The 27,939-nt window shown below is 46.5% G+C and overlaps 1 protein-coding gene across 3 annotated transcripts in view; it reads right to left on the bottom strand.

The window, feature by feature from the left end:
- Nucleotides 1–3,968: 3,968 nt before the first annotated feature.
- The window catches only part of ncf1 (neutrophil cytosolic factor 1), a 93,052-nt gene continuing 69,081 nt past the window's right edge, over nt 3,969–27,939 (bottom strand). For 2 of the 3 annotated variants that reach the window (XM_078421948.1, XM_078421950.1), the window contains 4 exons: nt 24,044–24,151; nt 22,537–22,709; nt 5,554–5,665; nt 3,969–4,226 (listed from right to left, as the gene is read on the bottom strand). In XM_078421948.1, coding sequence (XP_078278074.1) covers nt 4,205–4,226; nt 5,554–5,665; nt 22,537–22,709; nt 24,044–24,151 — 415 coding nt within the window. In that variant the 3' untranslated portion in view covers nt 3,969–4,204. Of the gene's footprint in view, nt 4,227–5,547; nt 5,666–22,536; nt 22,710–24,043; nt 24,152–27,939 lie in introns of all 3 variants that reach the window. The other variant, XM_078421949.1, reaches the window with a different exon arrangement.

Raw genomic sequence — 27,939 nt, 5'->3', positions numbered from 1 at the left:
TGAGGCTAGCCAGGAACTTACCACGTTCCGCACGCCTTTTGGCAGGTATTGCTATAGGAGGTTGCCTTTCGGTTTGTCGGTGAGTCAGGATATATTCCAGCAGCGTATGGACACGATCATAGAACAGGTTCCTGGATGCGTCTGCATTGCGGATGATATTGTCATAGTGGGATCCACAGCGCAAGAACATGATTATAATCTACAGAAGCTGTTAGAGGCAGCGTCCCGGGAAGGTCTAGCTTTCAACAGTGCTAAGTGCGTAGTGAAGGCTAACTCCATCAACTTCTTCGGGACAATGTATTCAGACACAGGCATTCGGCCAGATCTTGGTAAGGTGCAGGACATTCATAAGATGCCAACACCACAAGATAAGGAAGATTTACAACGGTTCCTGGGGATGATGAATATTTTATCGCCCTACATCCCAAAGTATGCTGACCTGGTCGCCATTTTGAGGGATTTGTTGAAGAAAGATGTCCCATTCTTGTGGCAAGAAGACCACCAAACGGCGTTCTGTAACCTGAAGAGCTGCATACAGGGGGAATCTGTCCTCCAGTACTATCGCCCTGATGCTCCTGTCACCCTTGAGGTAGATGCGTCAATGAAAGGAGTGGGAGCATGCCTTTCGCAGGAAGGACGGCCTGTTGCGTACGCTTCGAAGGCACTGTCTTCATGCCAGTCCAACTACTCCAATATTGAACGCGAGACCCTTGCATTGGTTTTTGGCATCACAAGGTTTCATACGTACCTATTTGGGCGGGATTTTAAGGTGCTGACTGATCACAAGCCTCTTGTCACTATCTGCGGCAAACCACTCACGAGTGCCCCACCCCGACTGCAGCGGTTGCTCATCAAGGTGCAAGGATACAACTTCACCATAGAGCACAGACCTGGGGCTGAGATGATCATTGCTGACACTCTCAGCAGGCTGCCCAATCCGGAGAAGACAGAGAGCATAGATCTCGATGTACATGTAGAGAGCATCTTCTTCGACAACATCGAGGACACGCTAGGTGTCGACTTGATACACTTCGGCAAACTCAAAAGGGTGGAGCTGCAGACAGAAACTTGTCGTGACCCTATACTGCATAGGGTTATGCAGTATGTCCATTCCGGATGGCCGGCGACCCTACAGGAGATACCTACCGACCTGCGGCCCTACTGGTCTTTTCGAGATGAGTTGGGCATGTCAAATGGGGCCATTTTCAAAGGACGGCAAGTAGTCATTCCTGAGTCGATGAGACAGGATGTATTGCAGCAACTTCATGTTGGCCACCAAGGCATTGAGAAGACGAGACTTCTAGCGAAACAAATGGTCTATTGGCCCAACATGAACCAACACATTGATGACCTTGTCCGTGTAGTCCGTGCCAGATGCACATGCCAGAGCAAATGAGGGAAACACTCATGCCACATGAGATACCAGTCACACCTTGGACCAAAATAGCAATGGACATGTTTGAAATTGACAACGTTCAATATCTTGTCATGGTGGATTACCATTCCAAGTTTCCGGTGGTCAACCGACTGACTAGCACCACGAGTGCCATGGTTGCTAATATGGTGACTGGAATGTTTGGTCTGCTAGGAGCACCGACGGAGATCATCTCCGACAATGGTCCACAATTTGTGGGTGAAGCTTTCCAGTCCATGTGCAAGCAATGGGGAATCACCCATACAACGTCGTCGCCTAGGTACCCTCAGTCGAATGGGCTGGCTGAGCGCATGGTACGAACGGTGAAGTCTGTTATCAAGAAGTCCTTGGCAACGAGACAGAGTGTAGCAGCAGCTTTACTCAACTTGCGCACTACACCGATTGATTCCAAGTTACCGTCACCGGCGGAGATGATGTTTGGAAGACAGATTCGGACGCCTCTCCCCACGAACCTTGACATGAACAAGGCATACGAAGGGCAGAGGACCTTTGAGCGACTTGAGGAGCGTAAGCAGAATATGAAGGCACAGTTTGACAGTTCGGTCAAGAGACATGACTTGTTGCTGGACAGAAGGTCCGGGTTCTGGATAAAGCGAATCAGGTCTGGGTTCCAGCAGAAGTGAGATCGGTCTGCGACGAACCCCAGTCAAGGTCTTACATTATTGAGACGCCGAATGGAAATCGGTTCAGAAGGAATCGAGTGCAGTTGAGAGATCTTCCATTGGAGAAGCCAGGGGTTGGTCCCCATTGTGTCCCCCCAGACAGCGATAGGGTTGAGACCCAATGTGAAGCGGAGGAACGACCGGCCCGTAATGATGATGGGGATTATGTGACACGCTCGGGACGTGCCAGTAAGAAACCTGCACGTTACCGTTGATATTTGTTAATGTTATATGGTGTTTCAAAAAAACGTTTGTGTTTAGAGTTTGTTGTTACATATATATATATATATATATATTTCTTTTATAAGACAAGGGGGATGTTGTGATATTGCCTGGGACTACTTTGTGTATCCCAAGGACTACTTTGTTTGCATGTGCAGGAGTGCGTATATAAGAGGTTGGTGTGATTGGGTGGTCACTCTGGATCCAGATGACCACGGAATAAACAGCCTGGAGGTGAGCTCCAGCATTGTAACCTTTTATACACGTGTACTTGTGGTCCGTCCAGAGTCACTAAAGGTACAACAGGTACCGGACCACGAAGTACAACAACGCTCAGACACATCGGCACCAGGGAGGCAAACCACCATCCGGGTCTCCCGACTGCGTCCACAGAATCGCCTATCTGACCCCCTCACTATAGAGTCCCCTATTACCATCGCTCTCTTCTTCCTTTCCCTACCCTTCTGAGCAACAGGGCCGGACTCCGTGCCAGAGGCCCGGGCGCCGTCACTGCCCCCAGGTAGGCTGTACTCCCCAACAACACTTAAACAGGAGTATTTATTACCAAGGGGTACATCCACTAGGGTACTCTCTAGTCCCTGCCTCTGCTCCTTTGCTCCTAGTTTGTAGAGCATAGAACTTCAGATAGAGGGTGGTAGGTGACTGATGCCCGGCATGGACTCTGTGGGCTGAAGGGCTTGTTTCCATCCTGAATCTCTAATCTATGCTAATCTATGTAAAAGACTGTGCATCTACCCTATCTATTCCCCTCGTGATCTGATACACCTCTATAAGATCACCCCTCATCCAACTATGCTTCAAGGGATTCAGCCTAGCTCCCCAACTTCTCCCTATAGCTCAGGCCCTCAAGTCCAGGCAACATCCTCGTAAATCTTATCTGCATTCTTTCCAGCTTAATAACATCTTTCCTATAGCAGCATGACTAAAACTGAACACTATACTCCAAATGTGGCCTCACCACGCTCTTGTACAACTATAATGCAAAGTCCCAATTTCTAAACTCAATTCCCTGAAGGCCAGCATGCCAAGAGCCATTTTCACCATCCTATCTACTTGAGGTCTCTTTCAAGGCTCTATATACCTGTACTCCTTGTCCCTCCTTGTATTCCAACCCTCCCCAAGATCTTACTATTCACTGTGAAGGTCGTGCCTAGTTTGACTTCCCAAAGTACACCTCACACTTCACCTGCATTTGCCATTCCTTGACCTACCTGCCCAGATGATGAAGCTCCTTGACCTACCTGCCCAGATGATGAAGCTCCTTGACCTACCTGCCCAGATGATGAAGCTCTCACTGTAATTCTTGATTACCATCTTCACTGTCTACAATATCACTTATTTTAACGTCATGTGCAAACTTACAACCATGCCTTATATATGTCCTCATTCAAATCATTATGCTGGATCATGCTGGATTTTTGCACTGACTTCATGCAGGTACAACTTGATAAACTTTCAGTGAAATTCTTGCTGTTCTTCTTTGCAGGGCTGGTTACTGTTAAATAAAGTTTGTTTTGGATACCAAAATCGCAGAGCTGTAAGTTGTCAAATGATCTGCATTGTAAGACGAGAGAGATAAGAATGGATTGTTTTCTAATTTACAAATAAATCATAACATTTGGGACTGTTCTTTTAATTTGACATTTAAGAGACATTTGTCTTGGGAAATACAGGTAGAACACGGATAAGGTGAAGAAACTACGGTTGCCTTTTATTCTTTTAACAACAGAGGGACACTCCTGGTCTTCATCCACTGATCCCGTGGATCAACTCCTGAATCAAGCTCGACAAATGTTACTTCTCCGCTGCTGAGAAAGGTGCAACACTCCAAGAACAAGGCAGTGAACTCGCTCAGTCATCTTCATCACACAGGATTCGCCTGCAAACTGAAGGAGTTTGGCTTCATTAGTAGTAATGCCAAACTGAACACCACTCCCTCCCACTTCACATCTACCGAGCTCCCCTCCAATCCAGCGGCATCTTTCATCCCACTTCCCATCCCCTCCTCCATATCTGAAATATGAAAAATAAATAAATACTCATCACCCACCTCTCTCCACTCTGGTCCCCCCCTGTTTTTCTTCCCTCCAGACCCCATTCCCTCTGCCACTATCCCTCCAGCCAGTTACCCATTCCATTCCCCACATTCATTTCTCATCAGGTGCCACCATTTGTTCATTTTAGTCTTCTCTACATATCACCTCCAACATTACTACTATCTCTACCCTTCTCTCTCCCATTTGACTATTTAACCCCTGTCCTCATCTGGACCAGCTAACACTTCCCAGTTGTTGTGCCAGGAATACAGGTGGAAGGGGATGGGGAGGGAGAAATGTGTGGGCATCCAGGTGGGGCACAGGGAATGGAGGGGGGAAAGCACAGAGGGAAGGGTGGGGTGTTTATTAAAGAACAATGTACTAGAATGGAAAGCCTCTTCTTGGGAGCAGATGCAGCAGATATGGATATTGTAGAGTAGGGGATGGTGTCTTTGCAAGAGACTGGGTGGGGGAGGTGTCGTCCACATAACTATGGGAGTCAGTGGGTTTGTAGTAGGCATCAGTTGACAGTTTGTCCTCTATGTTGCAGTCAAAGATCAAAAAATAATTGGAGGGCAGGGCAGAAGTTGGTGATAAAGTTGATTAAATCAACGAGTTCTGCACGGTGCAGGTGGCAGTCATCAATGTAGCGGAGAAAGAGTTGGGGGATGATGCCTGTACATTTCATAAGAAATAGGAGAAGAATTAGGCCATTTGGCCCATCAAGTCTACTCCGCCATTCAATCATGGCTGATATATTCCTCCTAACCCAATTCTCCTGCCTTCTCCGCATAACCTCTGACACCCATACTAATCATTTGCTCAACCTAACCAAGAAAAAGGCTGGAAACCTGTCAACACACGCGAACTGCCGCTAGCACCTTGTCAACATGCGTGAACCACAGCAGGCACCCTGTCAACACGCATGTAGCACAGCTGGCAACTTGTTGACACGTATGTAGCACTGCTGGCATCCTGTCTACATGCATGTAGCACAGCTGGCATCCTGTCTACACGGATGTAGCACAGGTGGCATCCTGTGAACACGCATGTAGCACAGCTGGCATCCTGTCTACACACATGTAGCACAGCTGGCATCCTGTCTACACATATGTAGCACAGCTGGCATCCTGTCTACATGCTCACGCCTGAAGCTGAGCTCCGGACTCACCCTCACTTTATTTTACTCTTGGTTTGTTCGGTGCAATGCGCCAAGATCTCACTGAGCGTAGGCCGCGGGGGGATTTCCGGAACTTTCTTTTGTCTTTCCTCCTCTTGGTTGGTGCCACCTAATTAAAGAAAATTAATACATTTTCATACACAGACAGGACAGACACAAGAACACGCACCTCCGCAAGGCTTGAGCGGCAGTGACTTGGCCAGCACATGCACATCATGTATATGTAGACACGTACACATCTCAAAGGTACTCATGCACAATGTGTCTGTACAGATGTGTGCACTCACGCACACACAAACACGCACGCAACTTAGATGTGCATTATCACATGTACACATGTGCCTTGAACTCAAGTTTGAATTTATTGTCACGTGCACCGAGGTCCAGTGAAAAGCTTTTATTACGTGATAACTAGTCAGCAGAAAGCAATACATGATTACATTGGAGCGACCCACAGTGTACAGATAGATGGGAAAGGGAACAATGTGAATAACGCTTAGTGCAAGATAAAGTCAATAAGGTCTCATCAAAGATAGTCCGAGAGTCTCCAATGAGGTAGATAGTAGGTCTGGACCGCTCTCAAGTTGTGATAGGATGGTTCAGTTGCCTGATAACAGCTGGGAAGAAACTGTACCTGAATCTGGAGGTGTGCGTTTTCACACTTCTATACCTTTTGCCCGATGGGAGAAGGGAGAAGAGGGAGTGGCCAGGTACGCTCACCATGCACTTGTATACACTCACACTTTGCACAAGTAAAGGCTTGTATAGCCACTAGGATGTCTACAAATACGCATTTACACACAGCCATATCCTGTGTATATACACCAATGTATTTGTGTAGCTCAGTATACACACATAGATACACATGCCGATATGGCCCACAGTGTAGACTGATTTGGCCCACAGTGTACATACACACGGATACACATGCTGAGATGCCCACAGTGTACACACACACAGATACACATGCCGATATGGCCCACAGTGTTCATACACACAGATACACATACTGATATGGCCACAGTGTACACCCACACAGATACACATGCTGATATGGCCACAGTGTACACACACACAGATACACATACTGATATGGCCCACAGTGTACATGCACACACACACTCACTAAACCTGCATGTGTACAAGAACAAGCAAAAATCAGATCAAAAGTAGGCCATTCAGCTCATCAAGCTTGCCTCACCATTCAATGTGATTGCATACATAGAATGTATGATCTAGACTGGCCTCTCTGCGCAGGTTCACCACAGTCCTCAAATCCTCCTTCTTTTAAGTATTTATTCATGTACATTTATCCACCCAGCGGGATTGGAGAATTCAAGAGATTCACCACTCCGAGAGAAAACATCTCTACGCACCTCAGTTTTAGATTAATTTACTCTGCAGTTCTTTCCCAAGGTGAAAAACTCTCCCACTGGTGGAAACACCTCAACATCTACCTTGCCAAGCCCATTCAGGATCTAAGATGCAAAGTGCTGAAGTAAGACAGAAAAAAGCTGGAGTAACTCAGCAGGTCAGGCAGCATCTCTGGAGAAAAATGGGTGACGTTTCAGGTCACGACCCTTCTTCAGACTCTTCACCTGTCCTTTACCTCCAGAGATGCTGCCTGACCTACTCCAGCACTTTGTGTCCCGACACCCACACCTGAATGAGATCCATGCCCGCCCTGAGGTAGAGCTCTACTTCCGTCACCTCAGCCTCGGCATTTCCGCCTCACCGCCCAGTGATGACCCCTTCTCCCATTTCCAACTTTAATTCTTCGCATGGACTCTCCCTGCCAGCCTTCTACCCCCTCTGGACATTTTCAGTTCCAACTGCTGATGCGACATCAACCATCTTGACCTCTCTACCCCCCTTACTCACTCTAATCTCATTCCTCAGCACAGCCCTCTGCTCACTCAGCATCAATCCTAACTGTTATTAAACCTGCCGACAAGGCAGGTGCCATTGTAATGTGGCAGGTGACCTCTCCTGTAGTGGGGCCAGGCGCCAGCTCTTCATATCTACCCCTTGACCATGATCCTACAAACAAACATCATCTCCCAGACTGTTTCTGATCTCATCACTAAGTCCTGCCCCTCCTCTCTTCTCGCTTTCTTCCCCTCCCTCCCCTACAATCAGTGTGAATAAGGGTCCTAACTTGAAACGTCACCTATCCAGGCTCTCTGGGTATGCTGCCTGACCTGCTGAGCTACTCCAGCACTGAGTCTTTTTGTCTTTTTATCTCTGGTCTTTGTCCAACCATCTGTCTATCAAAAAACCCTCCTCATCTGTACCAAGCTACTTGCTGCTCCTCCTCTCTTCCAGCTTTCTCCCCCCCCCCCCCCCTGAAGAAGGGTCCCAACAGGATACGCCACCTATCCATGTTTTTCAGAGATGCTGCCAGACTGAGTTACTCCAGAACTTTGTGTGTTCTATTGCAAAACCAGCATCTGCAGTTCCTTGCTTCTACATCCAAAAGAGGCTTGACAAGGTAAGGGAACAAAAATTGTGTACAGTACTCCAGGTGTGGCCTCACCAACACCCTTTGGAACTGAAACAAATCTACTTCGATGGTAGCCTCAGCGGCGGCAGCGGGAGCCTCGGTGGCAGTGGGGCCTCGTGGTCGATGAGCGTGAGGGGGAAGGGGAAGACAATGGGGAGCTGATGTGGGAGACTGCCATGAAGAACAATAGGAACCTGGCGTGGGGGCACCGCTATGAGGGATGGTGGGAGAACAAAGGGGGCCCGGTGTGTGAGAGGGGGGACGCAATCTGGTTTAGAATCCTCTGTCCAGGGAATAAGTCTGTGTTTGTTTGTTTGTTTGTTTGTTTGTTTGTTCATTTGTTCCAGTGAAGGCGCTGTACACATGGCAGCCAGCCAACAGTCGCTTGTCTTTTTCTTTTTGTTTTCACATTTCATTTCAAGTTTGTGTACCTTGTGTGTTGTGACTGTCGGCAGACCAATTTCCCTCCAGGGATAAATAAAGTTTAATCAATCAATCAATCAATTGACTTCTCTACAATGAAAGCCAAATTGATGTTTTCGTTCTCAACTACTTTTTGACCTGTCTGTTAACATTTCATGCACTAGAACAGCAAGTCCAACTTTGGACCACTCATTTGCAAGCGTTCTCCACTTCGATGATAATTTGCCTTTTGACTCCTTCTTACCAAACTGCAAATGATACCTGATTACAATCGAGCCATCCGCAGTGTACAGATACATGATAAAGCGTATAATGTTTAGTGCAAGATAAACCCAGTAAAGTCCGATTAAAGATTAAAGATAGTCTGAGGGTCTCCAATTAGGTAGATAGTAGCTCAGAACCACTTTCTAGTTGGTGATAGGATGGTTCAGTTGCCTGATAACAGCTGGGAAGAAACTGTTCCTGAATCTGGAGGTGTATGGTTTCACACTTCTGCATCTCTTGCCTGATGGGAGAGGGGAGAAGAGGGAGTGTCCAGAGTGAGACACATTATTGATCATGCTGGTGGCCTTGCTGAGGCAGCGTGAAGTGGCGATGCAGGCAGTGGAAGGGAGGTTGGTTTGTGTGATGGCCTGGGCTGCGTCCACAATTGTCTGCAATTTCTTGCGGTCTTGGATGGAGCTGTTCCCATCCTGATAAAATGCTCTCTACAGCGCATCTGGTCCTTCCACCTAGAATCTGCTGCAGAAACACAATATTCTCATCACAACATGCCCTTCGCCTATCACCGTATCGATGGCAAACTTGGAAACTTTGATACATTCTCTCCACCAGTGATTAATGTAAATAGTAATCAACTGTCGGCCAAGAGCTGATCCCTGGGGTACTCCACTAATTACACTTCTCCAGCTGAAAAATGTACCCTTTCATTCCAACTCTGTCATCTACATAGCAGCCAGTTTTCAATCTACTTCCTCAAATAGCTTGGGCTCTTAATAGGAACCTGAGGGGTAACTTTTTCACACAGAAGGTGGTAGGTGTATGGAATTAGCTGCCGGGGATGGTAATTGAGGCAGGTACTCATGCAACGTTTAAGAAACATTTAGACATGTAAATGGATAGGAAAGGTTTAGAGGGAAAGGGTTAAACGCAGGCAGGTGGGATTAGTGTAGACCCATTCCTTCTCTCTAGAGATGCTGCCTGTCCCACTGAGTTACTCCAGCTTTTTGTGTCTATCTTCAGTTTAAACCAGCATCTGCAGTTCCTTCCTACACATCGATGGAACATGTTGGCCAGTGTGGGCAAGTTGGGCCTAAGGACCTGTTTCCAATCTGTAAGACTCAATGACTCTTACTTTCTGCAGCAGTCACTCGACCATAACGTCCAGTCCACAGTGTTACGATGTGTACTGAGATGGCTAATTAGACCAATCTGGACAATCATGCATTCCACACAGGGGACCGAGCTGCAGTTGATGATGTAGTATCAGTGTTTCTTTATTTTCAAGATTCTCTTTTGCTCTTTGCTTCCTGTACTCCAATTCCCTCATATGATGGAACACCACTTTTTATGCAGGTTCCCCAAACGGGACGATCCAGTGCCTGCTGCTCCCGGTGGTATGGGACAATGTTGAAACGCTTCCGGGATGGTTAAAGAGACTCATGGAACCTCTTTTCCTGTCTCCCACGTGACCCTTTTCCCTCACTCTGCTCTCCGTAAGTGGCTGAAGATAGACACAAAAAGCTGGAGTAACTCAGAGGGACAGGTGCATCTCTGGAGAGAAGGAATGAGTGTCGTTTCGGGTCGAGACCTTCTCCAGCTCTGGTTCCAGACACCCCAGCTTGGACCCAACCCGAATTACAGGTCTCGGGGATTCCGTAAGTGGCTGCTTATTATTCTGTCATCAGACACTCTGACATCTCCTGCCCACCTGACCTGAGATTCTTTTCAGCTTAATGACATCTTTCCTATAGCAGGGTGACCAAAACTGAATACGCTACTCCAGATGTGATCTGACCAACATATTGTACAATTGTAACAAAATATTCCAACTTCTATACTCGATACCCTGACTGATAAAGGCCAAAGTGTCAAAAACCTTCTTGTCTACCCAATCTAACTGTGATGCCACTTTCAAGGAACCATGTATCTCCACTCCTAGTTCATCGTGCCCGAAAACACTCCACAGAGCTGTCATTCACTGTGAAGGTCCTACTAACTTCCCAAAACACAACACCTCCCACTTATCTGCATTACTCAGCCCACCTGATCAAGATCCTGCCATAAATTTTGATAACCATCACTATCTACAATACCACCTACAATAGTGTAATCGGCAAACTTACTAATTATGCCTTGTACACTATTAGTCACAGGCCTCCAGTTAGAAAGATAACCTTCCACCAACATCCTCTGCTTCATTCCATGAAGCCAATTTTTAATTCAATTGGCTAACTCTCCCTGGATCCCATGCAATCTCCCAAGCAGCTTCCAACACTAAATACCTTGCTGAAATCCATGTAGACAGCATCTATAGCTTTGCTCTCATCATTCTTCTTTGGTTGCATCTTCAAAAAACTCAATCAGATTCATGAGGCACAATCTCCCACGTACAAAACCAGGCTGACTATCCATAATCAGCCCCGGTCTATACAAATGCATGTATATCTTATCCCTCAGAATCCTCTCCAGTAACCTGCCTACCACAGTTGTTAGACTCACTGGTGTATAGATCTCAGCGGTAGAGTTGCTGCTTTACAGCGAATGCAGCGCCGGAGACTCAGGTTCGATCCTCACTACGGGTGCTGCACTGTAAGGAGTTTGTACGTTCTCCCCGTGACCTGCGTGGGTTTTCTCCGAGATCTTCGGTTTCCTCCCACACTCCAAAGACGTACAGGTATGTAGGTTAATTGGCTGGGTAAATGTAAAAATTGTCCCTAATGGGTGTAGGATAGTGTTAATGTACGGGGATCACTGGGCGGCACGGACTTGGAGGGCCGAAAAAGGCCTGTTTCCGGCTGTATATATATGATGATGATATGATGATAAATAGAGGAACAACATTCGCCACCCTCCAGTGTTCCGGCCCCTCACCCATGTCTAATGATGATTCAAATATCTCTGCCAGAACGCCTGCAATTTCTGCTCCAGTTTCCCACAGCTTAGGTCCATGAAGATTTGCCTGAATTCTTTGAGGATGTTACAGGTCAGCTTCGGACCGTCATTGACCATTCACTTGTTTAGGCTGCGAGCTGGAGTACAATTTCATTGGCTTTGTGGTTATTGTGAGGTCGAAGATGGCACAGGGATTGGCAAATGTGTCTGAGCTCTCCTGCAAATCATGCATTGTGCACAGTCATCAGCAGAGAGGAAGTGACTGAAGGTGGTTTCTCAGAATTTGTACAACATAAATAGCCTGGGCCCTTACTTTATGCACCAGCCTCTTATGTTGTACATTGTTAAACACACTCCTTGTCAACTTTCCCTGTCACATCCTCAAAGAATTCAGGCAAATCATAGGTACAGTAAACTCTCATTATAATGGACCTGTTAATGCCAATTGTCTGCTCTCACCGACTAAGGGATTATCATTTTTATGCTTATAGAAGTTGGGAGGTCATGTTGCAGTTTTAGAAGACATCATTAAAGCAGCATAGTTCAGTTCTGGACACCATGTTATAGGGAGGAAAAACTGCAGATGCACGTTTAAATCGAAGGTAGACACAAAATGCTAGAGTAACTCAGTGGGTCAGGCAATATCTCCGGAGGGAAGGAAGGGTGACGTTTCGGGTTGAGACCCTTCTTCAGACTGATGTCAGGGGAGGGTGTGGGACAAAGATAGGATGTTGTTGGAGACAGGTAGACTAGTGGGAGAACTGGGAAGGGTGAGGGGGAGGGTATAGAGAGGGAAAGCCGGGACTATCTGAAGTTAGAGAAGTCAATGTTCATACTGTTGGGTTGTAAACTACCCAAGCGAAATATGAGGTACTCTTCCTCCAATTTGCCCTGGGCATCACTCTGACAATGGAGGTGGCCCAGGACAGAAAGGTCAGATTGGGAATGGGAGGGGGAGTTGAAGTGCTGAGCCACCGGGAGATCAGGTTGGTTACGATAGACTGAGCAGAGGTGTTCAGCGAAATGATCGCCAAGCCTATGCTTGGTCTTGCCAATGTAAACAAGTTGACACCTGGAACAGCAGATATTTGGACCATCTCCGACGTCTCCCTACCGTTTCAGGAACTCACCATCTCCATCACAGGAGACAGACTAGTGACCGACATCTACTACAAACCTACTGAGTCCCATATCTATCTTGACTGCTCATCTTCCCACCCTGTTTCCTGTAAAAACTATCCCCCTGCTCCCAATTCCTCTGTCTACACCGCATCTGCGCCCAGGATGAGGTGTTTCATATTCGGGCATCAGAGATGTCCTCATTCTTTAGGAAACGGGGGTTCCCCGCTTCCATTGTACATGAGGCTCTCACTAGGGTCTCCTCAATATCCCCCAGCTCCGCTCTTGCTCCCCCTCTCCCTATTTGTAACAAGGACAGAGTCCCTCTTGTCCTCACCTTCCACCCCATCAGCTGTCGCATACAACACATTATCCTCCAAAATTTCCGCCACCTCCAACAGGATCCCATTACTGGCCACATCTTCCCATCTCTGCCCCTTTCTGCTTTCCGCAGAGACTGTTCTCTCTGTAACTCCCTGGTCCACTCGTCCCTTCCCAACCAAACCACCCCTCCCCAGGTACTTTCCCCTGCAACCGCAGGAGATGCAACATCTGTCCCTTGACCTCCCCTCTCAACTCCATCCAAGGACCCAAACGGTCTTTCCAGGTGAGGCAGAGGTTCAGGTGGACCTCCTCCATCATTTACTGCATCCGCTGTTCCAGGTGTATTCAGGTTCCAGGATAATTTGTTGTATACGCTGGCTGATGGGGTGGAAGGTGAGGACAAGGGGGACTCTATCCTTGTTACGAACTGGGAGTGGGGGAACAAGAGCGGAGCTGCGGGATATAGAGGAGGCCCTACCCCAAACAGTCTTTCCAGGTGAGGCAGAGGTTCACCTGCACCTCCTCCAACCTCATCCATTGTATCAACTTCTCTACATCGGTGAGACCAAACGCAGGCTCAGCGATCTCTTCGCTCAACGCTCAGTCCGCCTTAACCAACCTGATCTCCCGGTGGCTCAGCACTTCAACCCCCCCCCCCCCCCCTCCCATTCCCAATCTGACCTTTCTGTCCTGGGCCTCCTCCATTGACAGAGTGAGGCCAAGTGCAAATTGGAGGAACAGCACCTCATATTTTGCTTGGGTAGTTTACACCCCAGCAGTATGAACATTGATTTCTCTAAGTTTAGATAGTCCCTGCTTTCCCTCTCCATCCCCTCCCCCTTCCCAATTCTCCCACTAATCTTCCTGTCTCCGACTATATCCTATCTTTGTCCCGCCCGCTCCCCTGCCATGAGTCTGAAGAAGGGTCCCGACCCGAAATGTCACCCTTCCTTCTCTCCAGAGATGCTGCCTGGCCCACTGAGTTACTCCAGCATTTTGTGTTTACTATCTTATAGGAAATGTGTTATCAAGCTGCAAAGGATGCAGGGAATATTTACGAGGATATTGCCAGGCTCGAGGGTCTGAGCTATAGGGCGAGGATGAGTAGGCCAGGACTCTATTCCATGGAGCGCAGGAGGATGAGGGGTAATCTGATAGAGGTGAATAAACTCATGAGAGGAATAGATCGGGTAGATGCAGTCTCTTGCCCAGAGTAGGGGAATCGAGGACCAGAGGACATAGGTTCAAGGTGAAGGGGAAAAGATTTAATAGTAACCTGAGGGGTAACTTTTTCATACAAAAAGGTGGTGGGTGCATTGAACGAGCTGCCAGAGGAGGTAGTTGAGGCTGGGACTATCGCAACAATTAAGAAACAGTTAAACAGGTACATGGATAGGATAGTTCTGGAGGGATATGGGCCAAATGCAGGCAAGTGGAGCTAGCGTAGCTGGGACATGTTGGCCGGTGTGGGCCAACATGGCAAGTTGCCAACGCAGGCAAGTTGGGCCAAAGGGTCTGTTTCCACACTGTATCACTCTATGACTCTATAGTTTGTAGTTAAAACAAAATACTGCATATGCTGCTAAATACACAAAAGAACACACGTACTGGAGTAACTCAATGGGTCAGGCAGCAGCTCTGGAGAACATGAAAGGGTGATGTCAGGACCTTTCTTCAGACTGATTCAGAGTGCTGCGTTACTGCAGCACTTTATGCCATTTCACCTAAAAACTAGGCACTGATGCCACTGGTCTGCACCAGCGAGCCCTTCTTCACTGGTTGGCATGGCTGTTGTTGCACCTTTTTGTAGCCCCTGGAGAAAGCACTTTCTTCAGGCCACTGTCATCACCGACAGGACATTTAAGTTTAGTTTATTGTCGACAGGACATTTAAGTTTAGTTTCGGTACAGTGAAAAGCTTTGTTACGTGCTAACCAGTCAGAGGAAAGACAATGCATGATTGCAATCGAGCCATCCACAGAAGAAGAAGAAGAAGAATAATAATAATAATAATAATAATAATAATAATAATAATAATAATAATAATAATAATAATAATAATAATAATAATAATAATAATAATAATAATAATAATAATAATAATAATAATTTTTTTTAATTCCTTTATTCGTCCCACACCGGGGAAATTTACAGGGTTACAGCAGCAAAGTGGATAGCAAGAGGTCATTCATTATAAATAAAAGTAAAGACAAGGATAAATTGTCATCAGTTTACTGTGTATTCCTTAACTATTACTGTTGACTCGTCTGCTAGGAGCAGTGCAGTCTCAGTCTCACAGCAGCGGGAAGGAAGGACCTCCTATATCTCTCCTTCACGCACTTGGGGTGAAGGAGTCTGTCACTGAAGGAGCTACTCAGTGCAGTGACAGTGTCCTGCATGGGGTGGGAGTCGTTGTCCAGCAGCGATGTTAACTTTGCCATCATCCTCCTCTCTCCCACCGCCTGCACTGAGTCGAGGGGGCAACCCAGGACAGAGCTGGCCTTCCTGACCAGCTTGTCAAGTCACTTCCCCTCCGCCGCTGAGATGCTGCTGCTCCAGCAGACCACTCCATAGAAAATGGCTGAAGCAACCACCGTGTTGTAGAAGGTCCTTAGGAGTGCCCCCTGCACTCCAAAGGACCTGAGTCTCCTCAGCTGATAAAGTCTGCTCTGGCCCTTTTTGGTGGTTTCGGATACATGATAAAGGGAATAGCACGAATGACATTTAGTGCAAGATAAAGTCCAGTAAAGTCTGATCAAAGATAGTCCGAGGTTGTTGATAAGAGGTTCAGTTGTCTGATAACAGAAACTGACCTTGAATCTGGAGGTGTGCGCTTTAACGTTTTGCCCAATGGGAAAGGGGAGAAGAGGGAGTGACTGGGGTGCGACTCGTCCTTGATTATGCTGTTGGCCTTGCCGATGGCAGCGTGAGGTGTAAAGGGAGTCAATGGAACTTTGTGTGATGGTCTGGGCTGCGTTCACAATTCTCTGCAACATACACCATGGGGCTCGGCCAATCACTTTGTCCACTCTCCCTGCACCACCTCCACCTCCTCCTTTTCCCGTTGCTATGTCCACTTGTCCTCTCCCCCCACTCCACTGCCACCTCCTCCGTCTACCCGGTAGGGGACGGAGATGGCGGTGGCAGTAGAGTGGGGGATTTAGATGCTGAGTGCACAGAGCGACGGGAGGTGCAAGCGGTGAAGCAGGGAGCAGACAAAACGACAGACCAACAGGAAGAAGCAGCAGTAGATGGGAGGGGAGGGAGCCCCACAGTGACCGAGCACTATCCTGTCGATCGTGGAGGCCTGAAGAAAGCGGTATTCCCAGGGGCTACAACGTGAGCTGCAATGACAGCCTGGACAACCATACCATGCAGCTGGGGAAGAAGGGCTCGCTAGAGCATCTTGTCAGTTGGGCTTGATGTCAGCAGGTCCATCCCTTATAGGGGTCCACTAAATCAGGACTTTTCTTTACGCACAGGCATGCTGATAAGGCCATAGGGTACACACAAAACTCACACATACATTGCCTAGGCAGAACACGAACACATATAAATACATGAACATGCTTGGATGGCCAGAGTGCACTCAATATACGTTTGTTATATATCGAGTCTCAGAGAATGGAAACAGGCCCTTCAGCCTATTATGTCCAATTAAGATGCCGATTTAAGCTGGTCCCAGTACCCATATCATTCGGAACTTTTCCTGTCCATGTGGTAATGCTGAGGCTCTCTATAGGGCGCTGGTCAGGCCGCATTTGGAATATTGTGAGCAATTTTAGGCACCATATCTGTGGAAGGATGCACTGACTCTGGAGAGGTTCCAGAGGAGGTTTACGAGAATGATCCCAGGAATGAGTAGGTTAACCCATGATGAGCGTTTGACAGCACTGGGCCTGTACTCGCTGGAGTTTAGAAGAATGAGGGGGGACATTGAAACATACCGAATAGCGAATGGCTGGAATAGAGTGGATGTGGAGAGAATGTTTCCACTCATGGGAGAGTCTAGGTCATAGCCTCAGTATTAAAGGATTTTCTATTAAGAAGGAGATGAGGAGAAATGTCTTTAGTCAGAGGGTGGGGAAGAATTGGAAATTTTATAGGTGCACACTCATCCACGCATTTCTTTATGGAAGTCAGTGATGAGTGTGGCATATTCATTCAGGTCACATTCACAAGTTATCAATAGACAATAGACAATAGGTGCAGGAGTAGGCCATTCGGCCCTTCGACCCAGCACCACCATTCACTGTGATCATGGCTGATCATTCTCAATCAGTACCCCTTTCCTGCCTTCTCCCCATATCCCCCTGACTCCGTTATCCTTAAGAGCTCTATCTAGTTCTCTCTTGAATGCATTCAGAGAATTGAGGTAGAGAATTCCACAGATTAACAACTCTTTGACTGAAAATGTTTTTCCTCATCTCCGTTCTAAATGGTCTACCCCTTATTCTTAAAATGTGGCCCCTGGTTCTGGACTCCCCCAATATTGGGAACATGTTTCCTGCCTCTAACGTGCCCAACCCCTTAATAATCTTATATGTTTCGATATCATCCTTCTAAATTCCAGTGTATACAAGCCTGGTCGCTCCAGTCTTTCAACAAACAACAGTCCCGCCATTCCGGGAATTAACCTAGTAAACCTACGCTGCACGCCCTCAACAGCAAGAATATCCGTCCTCAAATTTGGAGACCAAAACTGCACACAGTACTCCAGGTGCAGTCTCACTAGGGCCCTGTACAACTGCAGAAGGACCTCTTTGCTCCTATGCTCAACTCCTCTTGTTATGAAGGCCAACATTCCATTGGCTTTCTTCACTGCCTGCTGTACCTGCATGCTTCCTTTTCGGTGACTGATGCACTAGGACACCCAGATCTCGTTGTACGTCCCCTTTTCCTAACTTGACACCATTGAGATAATAATCTGCCTTCCTATTCTGACCACCAAAGTGGATAACCTCACACTTATCCACTTTAAACTGCATCTGCCATGCATCCGCCCACTCACACAATCTGTCCAAGTCACCCTGCAACCTCATAGCATCTTTCTCACAGTTCACACTACCACCCAGCTTTGTATCATCTGCAAATTTGCTAATGGTACTTTTAATCCTTTCATCTAAGTCATTAATGTATATTGTAAATAGATGCGGTCCCAGCACCGAGCCTTGCGGTACCCCACTAGTCACTGCCTGCCATTCTGAAAGGGACCCATTTATCCCCACTCTTTGCTTTCTGTCTGTCAACCAATTTTCTATCCATGTCAGTACCCTACCTCCAATACCATGTGCTTTAATTTTGCCCACTAATCTCCAATGTGGGACCTTGTCGAAGGCTTTCTGAAAGTTGACTTACGCCACATCCACCGGCTCTCCCCTGTCAATTTTCCTAGTTACATCCTCAAAAAAATTCCAGAAGATTAGTCAATCATGATTTCCCCATCGTAAATCCATGCTGACTCGGAACAATCCTGTTACTGCTATCCAAATGCTCTGCAATTTCATCTTTTATAATTGACTCCAGCATCTTCCCCACCACTGATGTCAGACTAACTGGTCTATAATTTCCCGTTTTCTCTCTCCCTCCTTTCTTAAAAAGTGGGATAACGTTAGCTACCTTCCAATCCACAGGAACTGATCCTGAATCTATAGAACATTGGAAAATGATTACCAATGCGTCCACAATTTCTAGAGCCACCTCCTTAAGTACCCTGGGATGCAGACCATCAGACCCTGGGGATTTATCAGCCTTCAGTCCCATCAGTCTACCCAACACCAATTCCTGCCTAATGTGGATTTCCTTCAGTTCCTCCGTCACCCTAGGATCTCAGGCCACTAGAACATCTGGGAGATTGTTTGTATCTTCCTCAGTGAAGGCAGGTCCAAAGTTCAACTCGTCTGCCATTTCCTTGCTCCCCATAATAAATTCCCCTGCTTCTGTCTTCAAGGGACCCATATTTGCCTTGACTATTTTTTTTCTCTTCACATACCTAAAAAAGCTTTTACTATCCTCCTTTATATTATTGGCTAACAAATCTGTGGAATTGTTTGCCACAGAAGGCTGTGGAGGCCGTCAGTGGATATTTTTAAGGCTTAATGGGCTGAATGGCCTCATTCTACTCCTTATGACCTATGCTCCTCCCAAAAGTCATTTAAACATTGTACCTGGCTCAATTACTTTACTTGGCAGTTCGTTCCATATACAGACCACTTTTTCTGTGTGAAAAAGCTGCCCCTCAGGTTACTTTAGTTTAATTTAGTTTAGAGATACAGCATGGAAACAGGCCTTTTGGCCTACCATCACTGTCTTACACACGAGCAACCATTTACAATCTTTTACCAAGCCAATTAACCTACAAACTTGTACATCTTTGGAGTGTGGGAGGAAACCGGGAAACCCAGAGAAAACCCATGGAGAACATGCAAACTCCATACAGAGTGCACAAATACAGTCAGGATCAAACCTGGGTCTCTGGTCTGTAAGGCAGTTACTGATCAATCTCCACCTTAACCTAAGCCTTCTAATTCTTGAAACCTGGGAAAAAGGCTGATTGCATTCATCCTATCAATACCCTTCATGATTTTATACAACTCAAATAAACTCTGTATCCTGTGCTCCAAGGAATAAAATCTGAGCCTGCTTAAACTCCTATAATTTAGCCCCTCGAGTTCTATAAATCTGTACACTGTGGATGGCTTGATTGCAATCATGTACAGGATAGTCTTTCTACTTACTGACATCACAAAACAATAAAGTTTTTCACTGTACCTTAGTATAAATAAACTAATGGAGGAATCTGCCTACAGACAGGAAGTGACAGAACTGGCGTCCTGGTGCATTGCAACAACCTTGAGCTCAATGCTCTTAAGACAGTGGAACCAGTGATGGAAATGGGGGGGTACGCAGCGGGATGGCGTTCCCCTAGTTTTCAATTTCCAGCTCGAGTTTAATGAGTACTGCAGAAAGACTCGAGTCGTTTATCACTTTATTCAACTCAGACGAAAACGATTTGTTAACTGCCACTGTTAACATTTGTTAACAGCCAGTAGTTAACAGGTAGTAGTTATACAATGTGTCATCAATACATCGATCCACATTCCTCAGTAAATGTAATTGTGTTTTGACTATGTATTAATGACACCGCGTTCCTTTGAATAAAATTCAAGGGAGAATTTCTTAAACTCACTGTCAGCCCGCGAGCACGGGCTCAGGTAAAGTCACGTTATTTTATTATTCCACGTTATTTTATTTGCCGCTGTGCCTCTGTGCCTCAGTTGTTTCAGTTAAATTAGAATGGATGGGGAGAAAATTAAATAAGTAGTACCAATAGTTTTTTCCAGCCTAAATCGTGAGTGGTGAATGTTTTATTGTGGGTAGTTTTATTTAGCAAAACAATAGTGCAAGTGGAAATATTTTATTATATATCACTATCAAATGTTATTATATATCACTGTGATTTGATAATCACTATCAAATATCTATAAATTTCAGATTTGTGTACCCCTGTGAAAAATGAGCATACTGAGATACTTTGAAAGACAATGTCTTCAGATCGATGAAGAAATAAATGATAATGAAAACACTCAGCCAGAAAAGAAGGCAAAATTACTTGAAAATGATAATGTAACTGATGCAGCTGTTTCACCTGATGCTGCATGTGAACACATTTCAAAGATATTGAAAAGTGTGATCTTCCAGACTGTTGGACACAAGAAATGTATTTAAACAAAAAGAAAGAATATCCATGGCTAATTGTTAAAAACAGAAAACTAGGATGTTGATTTGTCTCGTGAATGGTGCAATGTTAATGTAGTAGGAGTGAGTGATGACAAAGCAAAACAGTTAATGAGTTTAAGAAAAAAGATTTTTAAGCACAAAAATAGTGAAGCTCATATCAGATGCCAAATAATCAATGAAACAGCTGAAAAAAAAGCAATCGAAAATTTAGTGTATATGTCACTGAAAAAGGACGAAGCAAAAACAGGTCGAGTTTTTAGAACTGTATATAATATTGTACACAAAGGCAGGCCCTACACAGATATGTCTTCAGATATTGAACTGCAAGAAAGAAACGGCACTTTCTACACTCTCGTAAGCCATGTGCAGATGTTTCTCACCACAGAGGGAACCAGATGCGAAAGACAGTGGTGGAAAATATAATTTTGGTAAACAGAGAGAGAGAGAGAGTGAGATGCCAGAAAGCAGCTATGACATATATTATATTATAATAAACATATATTATAAATACACAATAAACAAGTTATGCATTCTTGTACTCTTACATGGGTATGACCGTACATAAAAAATCCCCCCCCCTTCCTTCCCAACCTCAGCCTCACGGACCTTAGAGTACCCCTAGTTCCTCAAACCCATTTCCATCACTGAGTGGAACTGATGGTAGACATTAGGAGAGCTCCCCCTCCCCTCCCATCAACAACACCACAGTCACATCTGTGGAGTCATTTAAGTACTTTGGAACCATCATCTCCAAGGACCTTAAATGGGGGGCCACCATCGACTCCACAGTCAAAAAGGTCCAACAGAGGATGTACTTCCTGCGGCAGCTGAGGAAACACAATCTGCCACAGGCAATGACGGTCCAGTTCTATACTGCCATCGTTGAGTCCATCCTCACCTTCTCCAACATGGTCCGGTTTGGCTCAGTCAGCAAGCACGACATCCGGAGGCTGCAACGAATCGTTCGATCAGCTGAGAAGGTTGTTGGCTGCAACCTTCCCCCCCATTGACGAACTGTACACTGCAAGGGCCAGGAAGCAAGCGGGCAAGATCATCTCTGACCCCTCTCACCCTGGCCACAAACTCTGTGAAGCACTTCCCTCTGGAAGGCGACTCCGGACTGTCAAAGCTGCCACAGCCAGACATAAAAACAGCTTTTTTTCCACGAGTAGTAGCTCTACTCAACAACCAAAAGTCTGTAGTCTCTTTTTGCTCTGGTTTATTTCACTCACCTGTTTAAACCGTAATGTTGTATTCTTAATGTTTTAATGTTTTATGCTTTATTCTTAATTGTTTACTGTATGTTTGTGCTGTTACTTGCGAGCGAAGCACTGGCACATTCCTTGTATGTGTACATACTTGGCCAATAAACTTATTCATCATCATCATCATCATCAGGTATGTACATGGATAGGACAGGTTTAGAGGGGTATGGGCCAAAGGCAGGTGGGACTAGTGTAGATGGGACATGTTGGTCGGCATGGGAAGTTGGGCCAAAGGGCCTGCTTCCACGCAGTATCACTCTATGACCTCCTATGCCCTGGATATTCCCATTGAAGTCAGACCACCAGTCTGCAGCAATAATTGTGCCTGGTCCCAGACATAGGAAGAGAGGAAAGAAGTCGGCCTAATGGATGGTCCGAATTGCCTGATTTCTTCCTCACACTCCTTACAAACCTTTCACACTGCCTGGAGGCTGGCTGGATAAAATGATCAGGGATGGGATTTTCACTGCACTGTTGGTGGAGCTGCTCCTACCTGTGGCCACTGTTCTCGGATCCTGCTTCTGCTTCCACGCATTCCTGCTGACGATGGTGTGATCTTCCGTGCCCTTCTGTTGTAGATACCGCCTGCTGTTCCTCCTGTAGCTGTCCTGGCTGATCTGCTTCCGTTCCACTACGTGGATGCTCTGCGCATTGCGGATGGTTGACCTGAAAAGGTGCTGAGAGTTACAAAAGGCCGTGCTCCCCTCCAATTCCCTTCAATCTCCACCATCACATCACACTGGCAGATAGCATGAGTGCTGGTCCTATGTCTTTCAGCACTTACCGTTAGTTTAGTTTAGAGATACAGCGTGGAAACAGATCCTTCGGCCCAGCGAGTCAACGCTGACCAGCAATCCCCGTACACTAACATGATCCTGCACACAAGGGACAATTTACCGAAGCCAATTAATCTATAAACCTACACGTCTTTGGAATGCAGAAAGAAACTGGAGCTCCCGGAGAAGTGGCCACTAAAGACTTGCTAAATTCCTAAGACTTTAAGGCAGGTAGAAAGCAAAGATCCCGACTCTTTGGTGAGGGGGGAAAGATTTAATGGGAACCTGAGGGGTAACTTTTTTTAAATAAAAAGGTAAGGTATATGGAATGAGCTGCTGGAGGAGGTAGTTGTGGCAGGTACTGTCACAACATTTAACAAACATTTCAACAGCTAAACATATAAACATAAAAAATAGGTGCAGGAGTAGGCCATTCGGCCCATTGAGCCCACTCCGCCATTTAATATGATCATGTCTGATCATCCAAAATCAGTGCCCCATTCCTGCTTTCTCCCCATATCCCTTGATTCCGTTAGCCCCAAGAGCTATATCTAACTCTCTCTTGAAAACATCCAGTGAATTGACCTCCACTGCCTTCTGTGGCAGAGAATTCCACAGATTCACAACTCTCTGGGTGAAAAAGTTTTCCCTCTTCTCAGACCTAAATGGCCGACCCCTTATTCTTAAACTGTGACCCCTGGTTCTGGATTCCCCCAACATTGGGAACATTTTTCCTGCATGTAGCCTCCCTTAAGAATTTTATATGTTTCTACATGGATAGATACATGAATAGGATAGGTTTGGAGGGATATTGGCCACATGCAGGCAGGTGGGACGAGTATAGAGATGGGGCATGTTGGTTGACGTGGGCATGTTGGGCCAAAGGGTCTGTTTCAAGGCTGTATGACTCGAGGACTCTCCAATTGTGTTGAGATGATTAACTGAGGGGAGTAACAATGAGGGTGGGTTTCAGCTCACCCCGTGGGCAGTAAATAGGGGCAAGAGACACCACCTGCCATAAAGGCAGAAGTGGAGTGAAAACAGGGTGGCATTTGGAAGAGCTACTAATCTGCTCTGCTAACGCACTGATGCAGGGCAAAGGGTGGTGTTGATTTGACCATTACTGAGCCATTACAATGCCCCTTCCTTGGACCAGACCATATGATGTTTCGGTCTACAAACGGTGCCTAACGTTGTACCCCATTCCCTTCAAGACCACCTCACCTTCGTGGGGGAGGGAGGTGCCCTTTCTTCATGTTGAATCCTGTGTTCAGAGCGGTCCCAGATTTCTCGAGGTGCATGGAGGGATAGTACCCCGTAATCTCTCCCTTCCTGTTTAAATAAGTACAAGAAATTATTTTTTTGTATTGAAAAAGCAAAATCAATACGTGGCAGATACTCAGAGTTCACAAGTTCATATGTTCTAGGAGCAGAATTAGGCCATTTGGCCCATCAAGTCTGCGCCATCGTTCAATCGTGGCTGATCTATCTTTCTCTCTCAATCCCATTCGCCTGCCTTCTCCCCATAACCCCTGACACCCTAACTAATCAAGAATTTGTCAATCTCCACCATTGACTTGGCCACCACAGCCGTCTGTTGCAATGAATTCCATAGATTCATCACCCTCTAAATAAAGACTGAAATACAAATGGAAAATACTGGAAATATTCAGTAGGTCAGGCAGCATCAATAGAGAATGGAGCAAAGTCAGAACAAAGAACGAGAGAAGATGTGGAAACAAGGTACTGCTTATGCTAGTTAATTTCAAAGTGCTGGAGTAACTTAGCGGGTCAGGCAACATCTGTGGGCAAAAACAAAGGGTGACGTTTCGGGTCGTTACTCTTCTTCAGACTAAAAGTAGGGAGTGGGGGAGGGAGAGCTGTTGAACTGGTAAAATGACTAGGGAGGAGGGAGGGGAGTATGTGATAAAGTTATTTAAAATTAGAATTAACGGTGGAGCAGGGGTAGAGTTGCTGCCTTACAGTGAATGCAGCGCCGGAGACTCAGGTTTGATCCTGACTACAGGCGCCGTCTGTACGGAGTTTGTACGTTCTCCCCGTGACCTGCGTGGGTTTTCTCCGAGATCTTCCGTTTCCTCCCACACACCAAAGACGTACAAGTTTGTAGGTTAATTGACTGGGTAAATGTAAAACATTGTCCCTAGTGTGTGTAGGATAGTGTTAATGTGCGGGGATCGCTGGGCGGCGCGGACTCGGTGGGCCGAAGGGCCTGTTTCCGCGCTGTATCTCTAAATCTAAATAAATTGAATGTTTATTGGGTTGTAAGCTACCCAAACGAAATATGATATGCTGTTCCTCCAATTTACGTGTGGCCTCACTCTGGCAATGGAGGCCCAGGAAGGAAAGGTCAGTGTGGTAATGGGAAGGGGAGTTAAAATGGTTAGCAACTGGAAGATCACGTCGACCTAGGCCATCCGGGTGTGTGTTGAACAAAACGGTCACCAAATCTACGCTTGGTCGCGCCCATTTACAGGAGCTCACATCAGGAACACCGCATGCAGTAGAAGAGGTTCAACGAGGTGCATGTGAACCTCTGTTTAATCTGAAAGGTCTATCAGGGTCCCTGGATGGATTGGAATGTTACTTTCAAGTTGCAGAGTAGGTGGAGATGAATCGACTGTGCCAGGGAGAGACCAGCGTTACCCTGGGGATAAGTACTGTTCAATGCGGCACGGTGGCACAGTGGGTAGAGCTGCTGCCTCACAGAGCCAGAGATCCAGGATCAATCTAGACCTCGGTGCTATCTGTGTGGAGTTTTCACATTCTCCCTGTGACTGTGTGGGTTTCTTCGGGGTGCTCTGGTTTCCTCCCACATCCCAAAGACATGCAGGTTTCCACGTTAATTGGTCTCTGTAAATTGCCCTGAGTGTGTAGGGTGCGTTTGCAAATGTGGGATAACAAAGAACTAGTGTGAACAGGTGATTGATGGTCAGCATGGACTTAGTGGGCCGAAGGGCCTGTTTCCATGCTGTCTCTCTAAACTAAATTAAATGCATTAAGGGTGATAACACAGACAAAGAAGTAGAAAAGGCAAAGTTATATTTCATGCTGTCCTTTAAAATGGTCAGGCTATCATCAAGTCATAGTCATAGAGTGTGGAAACAGGCCCTTTAGCCCAACTTCCCCACTCTGACCAACATGTCCCATCTAAACTAGTTCTACCTGCTCGTGTTTGGCCCATAAGCCTGTAAACCTAGCCTATCCAAAACTTTGTGATAGCACCGAACTCAACTACCTCCTCCGGCAGGTTGTTCCATATACCTACCATCCTTTGTGTAAAATGTTGCCCAACGATGACTTGATGATTTGTTGTTTAAATCAAACCCATACACAGGAGTAACAACTCATAGTTTTTATTGTAACAAAAGCGGAGGAAACATTACATGCTATCATCTCCATAGTCAGCATCTAGTCTGCTGTGAGATAGTGGAAGGCAGCTTACATAGTCCAGGTAGGAATGCAGATCTGGACTGGATCACATGTGGAATGTGCAGCAAGTGAGGTGATAGATATAGTGAAGGCGATCTCATATGGTGGATCTACATCCTTCCTCTTAAGGAATTAACCCATAATAAAAACCAATATGGTCTTTTGTATATATCAATATATGGTGGTCACTTGCAATATGTGACAAGTATAAATAAGCTGATAGAGAATGACACCAAAGGCAGTTCAAACGTAGCTCTGGTGCTTTATGTTAGGCCTGGTACTTTATGTTAGGCCTGGTACTTTATGTTAGGCCTGGTACTTTATGTTAGGCCTGGTACTTTATGTTAGGCCTGGTACTTTATGCCTGGTACTTTATGCCTGGTACTTTATGGTAGGCCGACAGGTGCGACCTGCACATGTACGGTACACTCCTGCATTTCTTTCTTTCACCGGAGATCAGAACGGTGGTGGAACAGGCTCAGGAGAGTGAGTCAGCATCGCCGGCGACGGAACTGGAGACCCTGGCAGGAGCCGAGGTGGAATGGTCGTGGGCGACACGATCGGATCGAGTGTCAGGCAATGGTGGTATGGTCGGGCCGGGGCCGCTAGGCGGGGATGGGATGGGGATGCTTGTGCAGTCAGGCAGGTATGGTGGTTCATTCACAGGCAGGATGTGCTGTTGATTACGTCTGTTGGTGCCGCCGTCGGCATTGACCACATATGAACGTGGTTCGAGAGTAGTCACACCAAGGCAATCGTGGCCCTTTTCTGTTTGCAGACGGACTACCTGTCTGTTAGCTAGTGGTGGAAGAGGTCTGCTCGTCTTGTCATATCATTGTTTTTGAGTGTCCCGTTTTTGTTGCAGCTTGGAATGGATTTCGGATGGAGCGCAAACTTGCGGCTCCAATGTCTTTTTCGCAACAGGTAGTGCGGCCCGGGTCTGCCGTGGCATCAGGCGTTGGGCGGGCGAACCTAGTATCGGATCACGGGAGATGTTGTGCAGGTTGAGCAAGTCAAGGAAAACGTCAGATCCTGCTCTGTGGGATCATTCCATCACCTGTTTGGCACTCCTGACTGCACGTTCAGCCAGCCCGTTCGACTGTGGGTACTCGGGACTACTGGTGGTAGGATGAAAGTCCCAGCGTGTAGCAAAGTCTTTGAAGTGTTGACTGGTAAAATGACTGCCGTTGTCGGAAAGTAGCTGATAAGGAGCCCTGTGGACAGAGAAGTGGCGTTCCAGTTTATGGGTTACTGCTGCGGAGGTGGGGCTCGGGAGTAGATCAATTTCAAACCATCCAGAGTACGAGTTGACTAAGACCAGGTATCGCTTGCCGCGCCAGTCAAAAATGTCAGTTGCTACGGTAGACCAAGGGAGGTCAGGAACTGGGTGTGAGAGAAGTGCTTTGGTTGGTGCAGTGCTAAGCTGTTGCACACTGCACAGGACTCTACCTTCTCACGTATATAATGAGTCATTCCAGGCCAGACGAACATGCTTTTCGCCCTTAGAATAGTCGCCTCTGCGCCTGTGTGTCCGCCATGGACATCATCAAAGTATTTGCTGTGTAGGGAGGCAGGAATTGCAGCTTTGTGTCCCTTTACGATAATGTCATCTTGTAGTACTTGTTCGTGACGAATGGAGAAGAAAGGCCGAATTGTAGGTTCTGCTTGTC

The sequence above is a fragment of the Rhinoraja longicauda genome, chromosome 26 (genome assembly GCF_053455715.1).
Source record: "Rhinoraja longicauda isolate Sanriku21f chromosome 26, sRhiLon1.1, whole genome shotgun sequence".
In the NCBI taxonomy this organism is placed as follows: Eukaryota; Metazoa; Chordata; class Chondrichthyes; order Rajiformes; family Arhynchobatidae; genus Rhinoraja; species Rhinoraja longicauda.
This window is presented reverse-complemented; position numbering and strand designations above follow the sequence as displayed.